Here is a 15,652-nt window from a genome sequence, read left to right as displayed (position 1 = left end):
TTGGAATAGAGGTCATTAGATTACAAGAAACACTACAACACAGTGTTTTATTTCCTTACCAAATGAAATAAAAACATGTCATTTTTTTGTCCCAGGATGTGGGGGGGAGAGGCCAGGAAGGGGAAGTAAGATGTTTGACCTAAGAATAGTGCTGTAATCTTTGCCACAGAAAAGCTTTGTGCGATTACTATAGCAAATCATTACCATTCTAAGTCTTTACCTTTACACTTTTCCTGCTGCAGGAGCTAACCACGACCTTAATTCCTTGGGAACAATGAAGGTCCCGAAAAGTCAGTTCTTTTACAGAGGGTTTATAGGTGTGGCTTGCATGGAAATAAATACTTAAGCTGCTCATCTATAGTATGTAAAAACAATATCCTACAAGCAGACCTGAGGAACACAGCACCAAAAATTTCCCTCCAAGACTTCCAGCCATTGCACTAGAGGCATGCTAGGCATGGATATTATCTTGCCAGGTAAATGTCAGCACTCAAGCCAGCTCACCTAAGCAGCATCTGAAGTTTGTTCTATACTAGCAGAGTATTTATTATTCCCCCTCTGGGAGCTACATGTTACACACAAGCATTCAGACACAGAAGATATATTAAGTGGTTGCTTAAGCCAAGGAAGTCCAAATGAGTGTGTCCTGGATGCTAGTGCTGAGCCGACAGGGGAGAGTAATTAATCCACTGTTTGTGCCATTTGAATTTAAGTCAGACTCACAGAATAGTCCAATGTTCAGTAGCAGTCTGAATTTTAACATTTTATCTTTCAGCATTTTAACAGGACTGTCAGTTTTACAAATTTCGGTGTGGTTTTTTATGATTAGTGATGAAAAACAAAGAATACAAAATTATACTACTATGCAGATGACTAAACCATTTTTACTTTTCAACCTACAAAGTGAACATTTCAGAAACAGATTTGCTAAAAGTGGTTCTTGAAATCATTTTTAAAAATCAAACTTTAATCAAGTCTCAGTTACTCATGGAGCCATGCAGAAAGACAGGAAGGTATCTGCACAGTCACCTGGGATCTATCAGAGCTTGCTGCTTGACCTTAGTACTCACTGCCCTTTGTTCACCCAGGCTGGCCCCATGTGCACTGATAGAGTAGGCCAGAGTTTAATGGGTGCTGCCAGAGATGCCTTTACATTCATGAAGCAGCCACACGGCTGAGGCTGAGCCTACGCTGGTAAATCCTTCTGAAACACAAGAGATGTGGAGGCCACTGAGCAACTGCAACCAAATAGTCCTGCAGGATCCATCTCAGCCCTGACTCTAACAACACAGAGAGAAAATAAACCCAGTCTCTACAGACTCATCCAGATGCTGCAATGCATTCTGCACTGTTTCCAGAATCACAGGTATGTATTTCACATGGGAACTTCCAGTATTCTTCCCTGTCTGCCTGGGTTATCCTTGAAAAGGAATTGTCAACTATAAAGCTGTAGCTGCTCTGCTGCTCTTCATCTTGTGCAAGACTTCAGTTACCACACAAGAAAGCTGAACCAAATTTTTACAGCGTTCAAATGCTGTAAGCCCAAATGTTAAACTTGGTTACTGAATACTTATGCAGAAACAGTAAAGCTTTTCAGAATCCTGGACTGACTGACTACACACATGTATGAAACTGTAGTCACTGATTCCCAATAAACCTTCTTGCTCTGCTCACAAGTGAAGAATTTACCTTGCCAAACTTTTGCCATCTCAAGTGGATGAAATCTAGTTTAAGACAGTTATCTTAGACAGTAATGAGACATAGAATGGCAAATCATGCAACTGGTGGGAAAGAAATGACCAGTATGAAATAGAAACATACATTTCAGACAGTTAGGAAAGTCCATGTGATGAGTTCAACCACTTCTTTTATCCAGAAGTATAAGGATTATACCCATATCTTATGTGCACACACAGAATCACAAGGAGAAAAGGGCAGCAATGAAGGATAGACTTACTGAAGGAATAATTAAGAACACCATACAGGAGAGAAGATCTTTCTCACACAGTAAACCAAGTGGTTTCTGCAGTTCATATAAACGAAGGAAATTTTACTCTGCAGCTACTTTTACAAAAGGAGCAGACAGTTCATACCACATCCGTAACACAGCAACTTTCTATGACCCACAGAGGACATCCTTCTCCTTCACACAGGACAGCCTCACAATATGGCTACAATTTAAATGACAGTCTTTCCCTTATCCACTAGATGGGTGACCTGGTCACAGAAGGACATCAGATAAGTTAAAAAGGACTTGCACTTTGTGAACTCATGTTACCTGTGCCTGGTGATCATGATGTTCCTTTAAATGCCTTTTAATATTACCCAGAATAATCTTCAGAATGTTTCCAGAAACTGAGGTTAGACCAACAGGTCTACGTATAGCTTATTGGGTCTTCCCTCAGACCCTTCCTGTACATAGAGTAACACTGAGAGGGGACCTGTTGAAACACCCAATAGCTCCTTCAGAACTCTGGCATAAATCCCATCAGGCCCCATGGACTTGTGAACATCCAGCTGATACGACTGGTTCCTTACAATTTCAGTGTCTGCAAATGGATTGTACTAACATGGTCCTCCAAACCAAAGAACTGAGCAGCCCAAGGTCTACCAGTGTTATCAAAGATGGAAGCAAAAAACAGTCTCTGCTCTTTCTACATCTGTATTAGTCAGGCGACCACCTTCAACAAGTATCAATGTGTTTTCTCTAGACTTTTCCTCGCTATTAATGTGCTTTGAAAAGCCCTTCCCTGTTATCCAATACAGCACTGACCAGTTTCAACACTGAGTTTTTGCCCTTTCAAATCTTCTCCCTCCATATTCAAACCACAGCTCTGTACTCATTCTATGATGCTTGACCTCACTTCCAGAGATCACAGTTTCCTTCTACTCTTGAGCTCCACGAGGAATTCCCTGTTCAGCCAAACAGATCTTCTGGCCCACTTGCTGGACTTATAACATGCTGCAATTGCCTGCTCCTGCACATAGAAAAGACAGTTCTTAAAAACTGACTTTATTAATATTGAATTAACTGAACAGTTTACAAAACTCCAGAAACTGTTTCTAGAATTAATACATGATTCAATAATAGTAAGACAAACAGAAAACTCTCTGACTATATCAACGAAGTTATGACTGCCAGGGATATACCTTAGAGAGAGCATCAATTCTTCTAGTTTCAAATACTAGCCTATCGCAGGTTTTTCCACTAAAAATATCCCAAGAGCTGCCTATCCTAAGCTACCTGCCATTCACAATGCTGCCTCCATCACAGCATCTTTGAGGTTGACTTCTGCACTCCCAGCCTTGAATGATCAGTTTTCCCTTCTTCTGATAACTGTTAAAGCATTCTGTTTTTGTGGAAGTGTCCCTGTCCATAGCAGGCATGTTGGAACTAGACAAGCTTTTAGGTCCCTTCCAATCCAAAACATTTTATGAGATGGTTCTAGAACTACAGCACAGTAGCAGCCCTCCAAGCATGCAGCAAAACTTGTTCAAATGTTTATGCACTGTTACTATAAAAACATAAATCCTCAAACATTGGCTTTCACCAAGGCAGTTGCTGAAGTACAATGAAATTTAACATATTTTGGTTTAGAAACAGAAAGCTTTCCCAGTAACTTCTACAGCCTGGCTCCATATTCCACAGCAATAATCACTCTAGAGAAGTACAATTCCAAAAAATTTGTTTCCCTGCTCGGTCTCTTACCAGATTACACCACAAAATACTCATGTCAGTGATCCAAACTCCTGAATTTTTTCACTACAATAAAAAGAATATGCAAAAAATCACCCCTCAACATGGCTTGCTTTCTCAATTTCTTACCTGTATCAAGTATAACTAAAGCATGCAAAAACACTTGCTGTGTTAAGAGTTTGTTCACTTGTTTTGATTACACACCGCACCAAAATGGTGGTTTATTTGTTTCCCTAATTATGTCAAACTCAATAACCACAAAACATTTTTGAGAAAGAAGATTATCACCTCAAGTCTAAATATACTATACTACTATAAAGAATATATATCAACAAATTTGTATTTGAATGCAACAAAGCTACAAAATTCATGTATTTCTTTACAGTGTATACTTTTAACAATTACAGTGCTGCCATTTTCCTCCTTTATAATGTGTTTAGAGTAACGGCAGTTATGGCAAGCAAATAATCCTAACAGCCTGAATGTTTCATCAGAACAAACATACAGTGTAAAAATTCCACATTGTTCTCACACAAATGTTTCTGTCACTTTTCCAAGCAATACATAGTAATACTTTGTTTCCAAGAACACTAAATATATGTGTATATACAGATCTCTTTTATAACACGCACTGTTGCACTGCTTTACTTTTAAAATGCATGTGTTTTAAATATTTTTCTAAGAGTTCAGCACACTGATTTTTTTTTATGAAAAACACCCAAAGTTTTCAACTAAAACATATTACAAATACTTGCCCTGAGCACGATTTTACAACCAAATTATAAAAGCCCTAAATCTCAAGTTTTATAACACCATCAGTGACAGAGTTGTAACTGCAGGGACGAGACAGGCGCCGCTATAATGTTAACAGCCAGTATGTAAACACTAATGCAGCCTAAGGGAGGAGCAAGGGCAACCCCACAAGTGTCCCTTCACAAATGCCACAGAAACTTTAGGTGGCTGCAGTTAAACTTTCTCTAGCTTAATTAGTTACAAAAGGCAGAGGGAAAAAATCCAAAACAGCCAGGCAACGAGACAATTAATTTAATTAAAACTGGAATTGTGTCCCCTCTTAAAGCTTTATAGCTCTTGAAATACATTAATACACGATTTCTTGAGCAGGAGTCAAATAAAATAAAGTTTGCCACTTAGCTACACAACTTAAAATTGTTTTGAAATATCAGCACATTTGCAAAACACTTAGAGAACACAATTTTTTCCTAGAAAGTAATCACAGAGGACTTAAATACAGGCTCTCCACCAAGCTATGGTACTTCATTGTCTTAGAAGTCAGCAAGGTACAACTGATCTAATCAAATTTCCAGTAACAGGCTGGCTTCAGGCAAGTCTCAAATCATATTTTAACATTTTGATTCACAACAATTTTAACAAGTACATTCAGTTACTTCCTTGCTTTCTAACAGTTTCAGTACTTCTAGAACGAGGCAGTGCCACGTCTTTCACTCCAAGCCTCACATCTCCTCCTTACTGTACATTCAATTCTTGGTAATACCATTTAATAGATGTTGAAAGAAATGACAGGCGACTGTAACTTGGAGTTACAAACTGAAGCCAAAAGACCTAGGCAAAATATGCTTTTTTAAAATTATAAATAAAATTGCTTCTTATCACCAGCTGGAAACACCTCCTGTAGGAACCAACAAGGACTGTATGGTTAAATAACTCTATCCTAAAGTTAATAAAATGAATGCAATTATTTCCTAAGGAAACTCAATGAAATTAAAGGTACTGAATCGTCTCTATTTTTGAGGAGACATTAACACAGCCTTTAGTGTCTAATACTACAAAACTGAATTCTGTGACAAAACACTTGCACACTTTTCTTTAATAGAAAATGTAAAACTGGTGAAATTGCAAAGAACATTATAGTCTTTTAAGTATAATCATGCAACTGCACCTATTAGAAGCTTGCTTATTATTATATAGCCATAGCTATTATGACAATATAAACATAAGGAATTGACAACTAAAACAAATTAGAGCCAGTAAAAATACTTCCTCCTAACCCTAAAAGGCAATACACAAAGCTTGAGAGCACTAGAAAAAGGGAAAAATTTTGAGTTCCTTCTGGTGGAGTAAGGGACAAAAGGCATAGAATATGTGTTTGCAATGTGCAGATTCATAATCTCCATGTTTATGTATCCAAATCCAACTCTTATCTAAGAAATAATTTTTATCACAACATTACTTAATCATAAAAATGTGACCAGTCCTCTTTCAATAATCTCACAGAACATTTATGGATACATATACAAAAAAGAAGAGGTGTTTTTATTCCTTGACCCTTTTTACAGATCCTGATAAAGTAGTTTTCATAGACAGGACAACTATATTTTATGGCCACCACACAGAATACACACAGACATATTAATGTGCCATTTATATCTTTATAGACCTGCAAGAGCATAATATAGTGCAGAGCATTTCCTCAGTCTGTTTGAAGTTTCTATGCAATGTCACCTCCCCTCCTTATTGCCAGTGTCCTGCAAATCTGTAATTACATATAACACAGATAAAATCTACAATCAAACTAATTCTGTCACACTGTAGAAACCATGTTCCTCCTCACGATTATAATGTGCCTAACCAAGCAATCAATCTCTTTTTCCCATTTGTCCATACAAATTACATACTACAAGGCTGGCACACATGAACAGCAACACTTGGAAGAAAATCTGATTTATAAGCCTGCTGTTCCCAAGTTCAGGACTGACAAGGACACTGTGCAAGCAAATGCCAGTGAGGTACTTAAAATAGGGTATTCACTTGGGAAGAGATTAAGTGATTAAGTTCAATGCTGCTGCCAGCTGCTAGTAGCAATTTGAAGGGCTAGAGATACGTTTATGAACTCAAATCAGGACTTTTTCCCACTTCCCTGATTTCTCACTACAATTTGTTCTAAGCCGCTCAGCAGATAACTGAAAATGCCCCTGTGTCTCCATGTGAAACATCAGTTTCCTAAGGGACTGTGAGTCTATAAAATTTGATTTTGCCTGTAACAGAAGCTAACAGGCAAACAGATGTGAAATCAGAAAGTCATATTTCACTGTCAGCAGCAGCATTTTGCACATTACACATAGTTGCCATCTGACAACATACAAAACAACTTCATATTTTAAAAAAAACCTTAATTTTCAAATACCTCTTGACACCCTTTAATAATTCCTTTTGTTGAGGACTGTTGTCTTAGATATCACGAGTTCTAGCATCATCATAGCACAAGGTTTTTGTATTATCAGAGATTCATACCTTCTTGATGTTCCTCACAGGCAGCTCCTCTACACACTGACTGTTCCAGGTCCTTGCAGTAGTAATCTGACTCTCCTCACTCCTTTTTCCTTACTCTTATGCATCACTAGTTCTTATTGATTACATGTGTGGCCTGTCAAGATCAGGCCCCGCCTCCAATCTTCAGCAACTGGTCCAGCTGCAACTCACTGGGGGACAAGATCACCCTCTACAATCACCCTCTACAATTCCCCCTTTTTCTTTTAACCACAGAGTTGCAGCATTTCCAGAAGTACATATTCAAATAAATTAACATTATTACATATTTGTATATTTCATTTAGGTTTAAGAGTTATACAAATGTTCAAAACAGCACATTACAGCACAGACATATATATATTTCTAAATATTAGTTTAGTTCTACAGCTTTTCCCAACTTACAAAAGCACTTATCTTCAAGGTCTTTTACACTCATATTTAGCAAACACCAATAGCTGTAATTGATATATTTTGCCAATAGTTTAGTGTTCAAGTCCTGTTCCCCAAATCCACGGGATTATTTAGTCAAATCCAGTTCTCCCAAATCCACGGGGTTATTTGGTCAAATCCAGTTCTCCCGAATCCACAGGTCATCCCAAATCCATGGGGCAATACAGTTTAGTCCCAAATCACATTGGGGTCTCCATTTATTGTCTTAGATATCACAAGTTCTAGCATCATCATAGCACAAGGTTTTTGTATTATCAGAGCTTCATACCTTCTTGATGTTCCTCACAGGCAGCTCCTCCATGCACTGACTGTCCCAGGTCCTTGCAGTAGTAATCCGACTCCTCTCACTCCTCTTTCCTTACCCTTATATAGCACTAGTTCTAATTGATTACAGGTGTAGCCTGTTAAGATCAGGCCCCGCCTCCAATCTTCAGCAACTGGTCCAGCTGCAACTCATTGGGGGACAAGATCACCCTCTAAAGAGAACCGTGACTCCAAATTTTCGTACATGTGTTATGCTGCAATACCAAGGTTTCCTTCTTTCCTTTAACTGATCCAACATGATGTGAATTTTTAGGCAAAATATCTCAGGCCACACATCATGGATTCTGACGGAAAGGGGAATAACCCTACTGAAATAAAGTATTCTAGCATCATTCATTGCAAACATGCAATGTAAGTATACCAATATACTTTTGTCATTTCCACATACATCTATTTCAACTTCCATTTCTTTCAAATTTCAGATGCTAAACAGAATCCTGTTAACATGTCAGAGCTTCCATGCAATACCACAAACAAGTCTAGAAAGACCTATTTAATATAACATTTGTTTGCCTACTCTTTCTGTTACTCTTAAGAAGTGTAGCTTCCTCATAGTTGTTTTGGTGTTATATGAAAACCTTGTACAGGTTCGGCCACATAAGCAGTTTCAACTCTCCCCTCACAAATATTCTGAAAGGCACAAGAAGGTCACAGACTGACAACCAGCTTGACTTCTTACTCTTTAATGTTACCTAGAAACATTAGAAGTCTGGCCCAGAAAAACCTCGCATTGTAACAAGTCTGTAGGAAAAGTTAAGCCCGTGTAACCACTAATAAAAGGGAGAAAATACACTTGCTCTCACCCCAAAATGATACTCTGATGCCAACAGGAGCGCTGGAGTCAAAGTTCTACTAAAATGTATCCAATAAAGTTCTACTAAAATGTATCCAATCTCTTCAAAGTAATTACTTGAAGATGAAAATCACTCAGCTAAAGAGGACATGAAAAAGATAATTAACTTCTTTGGTAACTTGATTATGATTGTTTGGTAACTTAATTACGATTATTTTCTCTATAATTACATTTTAAAAAGTGATTTAGAAGTGCTTCCATATTTCTAGAACTCTTACATCTTCAAAAACAATGGCTCTAATGCATTCTTTTAGAAGGACAGAACTTTGACATACATAAAACTTGGCATGGGATTTGCTTACTCCCCAACTGATGTTCAGAAAGGGGCCTGACAGTGAGTCAACAACATAATGATACATATTTGCTATTATTTTTAAATGACTGCTTAAGAAAGTTTCAGACATCCACAGTAATCTAAAGTGCATTCACACAACCTCCAGTACCTCCTTCACTATCTTTTTGAAAAGAGTAATCCTTTACTTTACCTTTCTTTTACCTTCGCCTCCTTAAATTAAACTTACTAACTAGATGCCTAAAGCATCTCACTCCACAGTAAGTTAAGAAAGTATTGTTAACTGACACTATTTATACAAGCTACCAACAAAAGTTGAATTTTCAACAATAAAACCTTACAAGCCAGGATTTCATCTGCCATCCTCCTGTACACATTACAAATGGCAGCTTTGGGCTATCCTTAGATTACTTAGAGTTTTCTTCCTCCTCTCAATACTTTCATAATGAACTCACCTCCGACAGACGAACTTCAGCACCTTGCCTTAAGTGAAAGGCTTTGCTTTCAATACCACTACATTTCAGCCAATCTGAATTATTTCAACTCACCCACAATTTTCTCCACAACATCCTGTAATTCCTCCATCTTAACTAATATCAAGTTGTTAACCCAAGTCATCAGCATTCTCCTTCTCTGTGACTAATTACATAGCTCAAATTATATTTTAAAAAACAAACAAAACAAAACCATAGTTTCATTAGGAAGCCCTAAGCAACCACGCTTTATCAGGCAATCCTGAGCAATACAATTGCACATTAAACAAAACAAACCACAAACATGAAACTGAATGTTCATAAAGTATTTTTTTACTGTAGCTTTCTAGATTTAAATTTAAGCTTGCAAAAAACCACCGTTTCAGATGAACTATATTTCTTCCAGCACTCTGAAATAAGCCCACTGAATTGTCAAATGTCAATCATCAAACAACCAAAACAAGAAACGTTATTATATTAAGCTGAAAATCCATAAACACAAACCCCTACCTGCTTTTCCTTTCAATGAGAATAGCCATGTAAGAAGCAGGTAAAGCTGCACCAAAGCCAGGAGACCAAAAGTAGAATTTTCCAAGTATCTTCCTGAAAAAGTAATTTAGACACATATTACATGCAAATGGAACATTCATGGACCACACTGTATTTAATCTGTATTACAAAATTACAAATGATTTATTAATTTTGTCTTCTTACATTAATCTGTATTTACTAATAAACATTAATCATTGTATTTTTACAACTGGAGAATTCTCAGAGGAGTTCTCAAAGTGCTTTATAATTACCTGAAACACTTCATTAATGTATTCATTTCATTTAAGTGGCTACCTTCCTTGCAGGAAATCAGTGTCTTCCAGTACATATTTTTGAAAAGTTGTAGATTCTAATGAGAAAAAAATCTTCTAAAAGACCTTATAGCCACTCATCTCTTTGCTACTTGTCCAAATACAAGCAGGATGTTCAGGAAAATCTGCCTTGTGGAACGCAGCAATGCAGTCAGTGAGACAGAAATCAAATTAAATAATTATAATATATGCTAACTCCAAACAGGCAATCCACTGATGCTAAAAACAGGAAAATGCACATTTACAGTAAGCCAAGGAATCAGTCTCTACATTACAAATGGAAGCAACAGTAAATTCCCAGTCCTATTAAGCTGGGATGGCTCTTATTTTTGGCAGCTAGATCTGGATTTCTCTTAGAGTTCACACAATTTCAACTGCCAAAACTCCTTCAACAATAAGAATTGGAAAAAAAAAAAAAGAGTTACACAAATGGCAATATCTAAGAAAATCTTTCTATAAATTGGTCATTATTAAGGGAAAAAAGCCAAACTGCATGCCAGATACAATGTCACCCACCATGTTTGGTCTGGTCAGGAGACCAGGAGACCTTCAACTTCAAATTTATTCAGGCCAACCATAGGCAACAAGAGTCAGAGTTGTGACCTTTGGTAGCACGATAATAAACATACTTCAATTATACCAATGCTGCTCAGCTGACAAACACTACCAGTGAGAAAACAAAGCATTACAATGGAGTCTACCCTTCTAAAAACACAGCAAACAAAAAAAACAAACAAAATTGTAAACATACACTGTAGAAGAGGACACTTTCTTAGACAAAATTTCACACTGACAAGACAGAAGAGAGAACAAAGATAATTAATCAACACCATCTGATTAGCTCACTTTCATTCTTGCCGTCAAAGGCATGAGCAGCCTCATCTCGTACTTCTGCAAAAATAACATTACCAGCGAGCAATGCCAGCTGATGTTCGTAAGTGAAAAGAGAGCCAGTGTATCAGCAGCAAGTGATGTAATGGCAATTACACACACTGCTCATTCCCACGGCTGCAAAAGGATAATTTCTCAGGATGACAATGCCAAATGCTGCAGGAGCTAAAGTTCATTATTAGGACTCTCTCAGAAAGTAATTACTGTATGAAGTTTCAGGGAAGTCATTTTAAGCATCTTAATAAGTATGAACACATCTTACCAGACACACCTGTTAAGTAACAGAACAAATGCCTTTTCTGTGGGAAAGAAACAGTAATTTGTTCTTTTGGCATGGTTTAGAATCCTTTACAAATGCTTGCATGTTTGGTTTGACAAGACTTCGGAAACAACAGTAACACATTTTACATAATAAAGTCCGGTGGACATAAAAATGTACAGTCACTAACTGAAACATTTAAACTTCTCCTAAAGTAAATGAAAATTAGGTTGTTATTACTTGCATGGTTATTTTCACATGTTCTGTGGATAGAAATTGGACTAAGAATGAGGAGTTCTTTCAGGTCACACACCTAATTCCTCAATCTGTAAGATGTACATGGACAAACAATTACTCTAGTTGATAGACTAACAGAACCATGTCTTTGTGAGGTTTTACATGTAATTGAACCATAAACCTAAAAATCACACCTTTCATTTAACAGATGCAATGCCTGTCAACACAGGAACCTAGCACTTCCATCTGAAGCCCAGACAGATGCAGTCTGCTGGATCTCACCAGTGGAAGAGATTACAACCCCCAGCTGGACTGTCACACATCCTTAACAGAGATCATCACTCTCACTGCTCTGCCAACAGAGCAGCCTGTACACAGACCCTAATTCACCACACAAAAAAAACAGGAGCTAAAAGAAAGTCAGTCAAGTTAGCCTGGCAATCTCTTCCAAAACAAGAACATCTACCCAAAGTGCCTAAGTCATGGCTGACATTGGATTTAAATATTTTTGACATTCTACCCAGCTGTAAAATGGTAAGGGTATTAAACAATGCCTGCAATAACTTTAATTCCACATTCTTGCCTAAAGTTTACATCCTTAGGAATATTTTCATCAGTTTCAATTTTGGTAGTTTTTCCTAGCTGAAAGGAAGAAACTACCATTAATATGAGTTAATATGTCCAGATATAAACCCTTATTCCTTTGCTTTGGTCTAGAACTCCAGGAGGGCAAGAGCAATCAACTGCACGGGGCTTGCTGGACAAGTCTGCTTCTGAGTTACTGCTGCTGCTAGAATACACCTTTCAAGCAAAAACAGACATGGAAACTGCAGCATATATTCTATAGCACAAATCTATCACATCCAATCTCTCATCACTATCTAGAACCAGATGGAGAGCATCTAGATCTTCACAGCCTCAAACAATCTCTTTCCTTGGTTGCATATCAACTCCAGAAATACTCAAGGCCAGTTATGCAGAATCAGAGGTACTGGTATTTCTTTGATGGTTTATAATGTTTCTGGCCTAAATAATCACATACCATTACTCTTGCCCTCAGGGGCTACTGAAGGAAGTACACTGTATCACACAGCAGTAAGTTCAAAGAATAATACAACTTTAATCAAAACATTAAGAAAACATAAACATTAAAAAAGACACAAACTGGTCAAAAATAAAGGATTGAAGTCTCACATTTCCATCCTCCATCAATCACCCAAGAGCAGGTGAGAGAAGCAAGCTTATATGACTCAAGCTGCAAGTATATTAAATACAAGATATTAAGTACATTTCAAGTGAATGACATTTCAACATTATGATCTTCAGAGAAACTCTTAAAAAGGCATAGAGAGCTCAGTTTGTAAAGGTGTCATGTACTCATTCAGCTTCCTGGTGCAGTCTCATATTTTCTCCAAACACCACTCACACAGCTCCTTGACCATATTCAAGTGCCAAAGTGACTTGTTCAAAGAACCTACCCATAACGATCCTCAAACACCTTCCTGATAAATAGCAGCTAGTTTAAAGCACGTCCCTGAGTAAGGACAGAGCTGCTTTTTTACTTTGCACTTTTCTATATCAAATTTCATAAGTTCTATTGATTTTAATCAATAGATCTTTCTGAAATGGATGAGAGTCAGTTTTAGCTTTCTGTACCCTAAATAATCTCTCATACTAGTGTTCAGCCCCTCTTCCAGATTCCTTAGGTATTTCCAAAACAAAGGACATAATAGGAACTTCACTGGCAACTTATTTCTACTATGCAAACCAATTATTTATACCTTGTTTTGTTTCACATATATTAACTACTTGCTAATCATTTACTAATTCCTGGAAGACAGAGGACCTCTCTTCTTGACGAGTCCTAGCAAGCATTCTTGTCACAGGCACTTGGAAATACATGGAAAATGCACCACATAGATCATCACCAGGTATGTACTCATTCTTCAAAGGATACAAGTTTGGAAAGTATTTCTTCTCTGACACATAACAGGGTTAACACTCATGTTATCCATTGTTTCCTGAAATGTCATTTAATAACTCTTACATATCCTTATCACTTAATTGCTGAGGCTCTGAATTTCATTTTGGACAGAAAAGCTGCAAAATTCTCACTATATCTGGACATTCTGTACTTCAACAGGCACCATTACCATGGCTGCCTTAAATACTTGTTTTGCCTCTATTAGTGATTTCAGTTCACCAGTTTCAATCAGCACTCTAGCCAACAGTTTTTCAGTTGCAAGTCCTGCAGTTGCAGGTGGTGGCCAGTGTGCAGAGACTCTACAGCAAGGATTCTGTTGCAGCTGTTTACTCCTCAGGGGTATCCCTTTGCAAGAGAAAAAGCAAGTACACCTCCCAAGATGCTGGTTATACAGCTGTATAAATGGCAGGGTAAGCACTTACATGCTTCTTGTCACCTTTAATCATTGGAACTGTCCTTTAAATGGTTCTGACCTAGGTCAACCCAAACAATGCTTCAAGGAGACTTGGAGGGCACCTGGGCTAGGCAGCATTTCCATTACCCAGTCTGCATCTGGCCATGCTGTTCTGGAGGTCAGAACAGCTTAAACTGCTATGCCTACATAGGTGAAAGTGATGCTTATACCAGAGTAAGACACTAATCTCTTACCTACTTCACTGACCAGCACAGGCATGGTCATGGATCTGTTAGATGGCTAATATCCTCTTACAGAGGAACTGCTGAAAACCATACAACTTAAAACCATAGCAGCTTAATTTAGGGAATAACATTTAACTACAGCATTGGAATAAAGCACTGGAGGCAAATCCATGGCAGAATAAGGAACAGCACTCTGTAGTTCAGAGGAATAAAGATGAATCGATAGTAATACAACCTAGATTGCTAGAAAACATCATATTCTTTAGAGCTCATTACTTATAGATTCACTTTGACCTTTGAGAATTATTTACTTGAAAAGCATTCTCCAGCTCCTCAGCCAACTCCTCTTCTCTGCCTTCTGCTCTACCTCTGAAGGAAAGTTGAGAGGCCTCTAAACAGATTTAGAAGTAGGGCATAAGGGGTTTATCTTTTAGAGGGGCTGGTGAGTATGTTGTCAGTTAACTTTCAAACATTCATAGCTACTGTATGCTTTACATGTCTATGTGTAACATCTCCTACAATAAATGCATAATCATATTAATAAAAAGTAATTTTTAATTATTAACTATCCGGATAGTTACTTGAAATAAATGCTGGAAACAGAATACAGAGATGTCTTTTATGCTCATTTTTCAGAGCAAGTCTGTATCTTACAGAATCCCAGAGGCTGCGATTTCCTTCATTTATGATCATAAGGAAACGTACAAACTTGGATGGCTGGATTAAGTTCAGTATAATTAAAAGTTACCACGGCCTCTGCATGAGGAAAATAGAAACCAATATCAAAGTTCATAAATTATTTCTACAAAAGACAGATTAGGCCTTTTTAACTCCCCTCTAGAAATTATCTGAATTTCCTGTAACAATGTATTTTGAATCTGCAAAACAGAGAAGAAGCAGCAAAGTGGATACCTTGACTTGTTTACTCATTTAGAAGATTACAAAAATGAGAATAAAGTAATTTTTAAAAAGCAAAGTTTCATATTCAAATCCTAAAATCAGAAATCAAGATGATTGCTGTAGCTTTTCTTATTTCAAAGCACTACAAACAAGTCAATTACAAAAAGAGAAAAATTATTATACAAATTGAAAAGTTGCACAAAAATAGCTTTATTCCATTTCATTTTTAGGATAGTATACCAACCTTAGAATGCAAAAGCAAGCAATATACAAGGACCCATTTGCTGTCAGAAAGGAAGTTGACTGCAAGATCTCAGGTAGCAGTTTGTACAAATAATAGTCAAGTTTTCGTTTCCTGAGAATAGCTGCAACCTGAGGGAGAAGGGAAGAAAAAAAAATGGAGGACAGACTTTAATTCAGTTAGGCACTTTATGCACATGGTAAAGAAATAGAAAAACAGAAAATGAGGCATACCCACTTAAGTAATAAAACAAAGCCTATT

At 37.3% G+C, this 15,652-nt stretch overlaps 1 protein-coding gene across 1 annotated transcript in view; it reads right to left on the bottom strand.

The window, feature by feature from the left end:
- The window catches only part of TMEM135 (transmembrane protein 135), a 160,924-nt gene that overhangs the window by 135,051 nt on the left and 10,221 nt on the right, over positions 1 to 15,652 (bottom strand). The window contains exons 2-3 of the mRNA XM_050975937.1: positions 15,395 to 15,522; positions 9,888 to 9,980 (exon numbers count right to left, since the gene is read on the bottom strand). Of these exons, the coding sequence (XP_050831894.1) occupies positions 9,888 to 9,980; positions 15,395 to 15,522 (221 nt within the window). The remainder of the gene's footprint in view (positions 1 to 9,887; positions 9,981 to 15,394; positions 15,523 to 15,652) is intronic.

This window comes from Serinus canaria, chromosome 1 (assembly GCF_022539315.1).
Source record: "Serinus canaria isolate serCan28SL12 chromosome 1, serCan2020, whole genome shotgun sequence".
NCBI classification, from domain to species: Eukaryota; Metazoa; Chordata; class Aves; order Passeriformes; family Fringillidae; genus Serinus; species Serinus canaria.
This window is presented reverse-complemented; position numbering and strand designations above follow the sequence as displayed.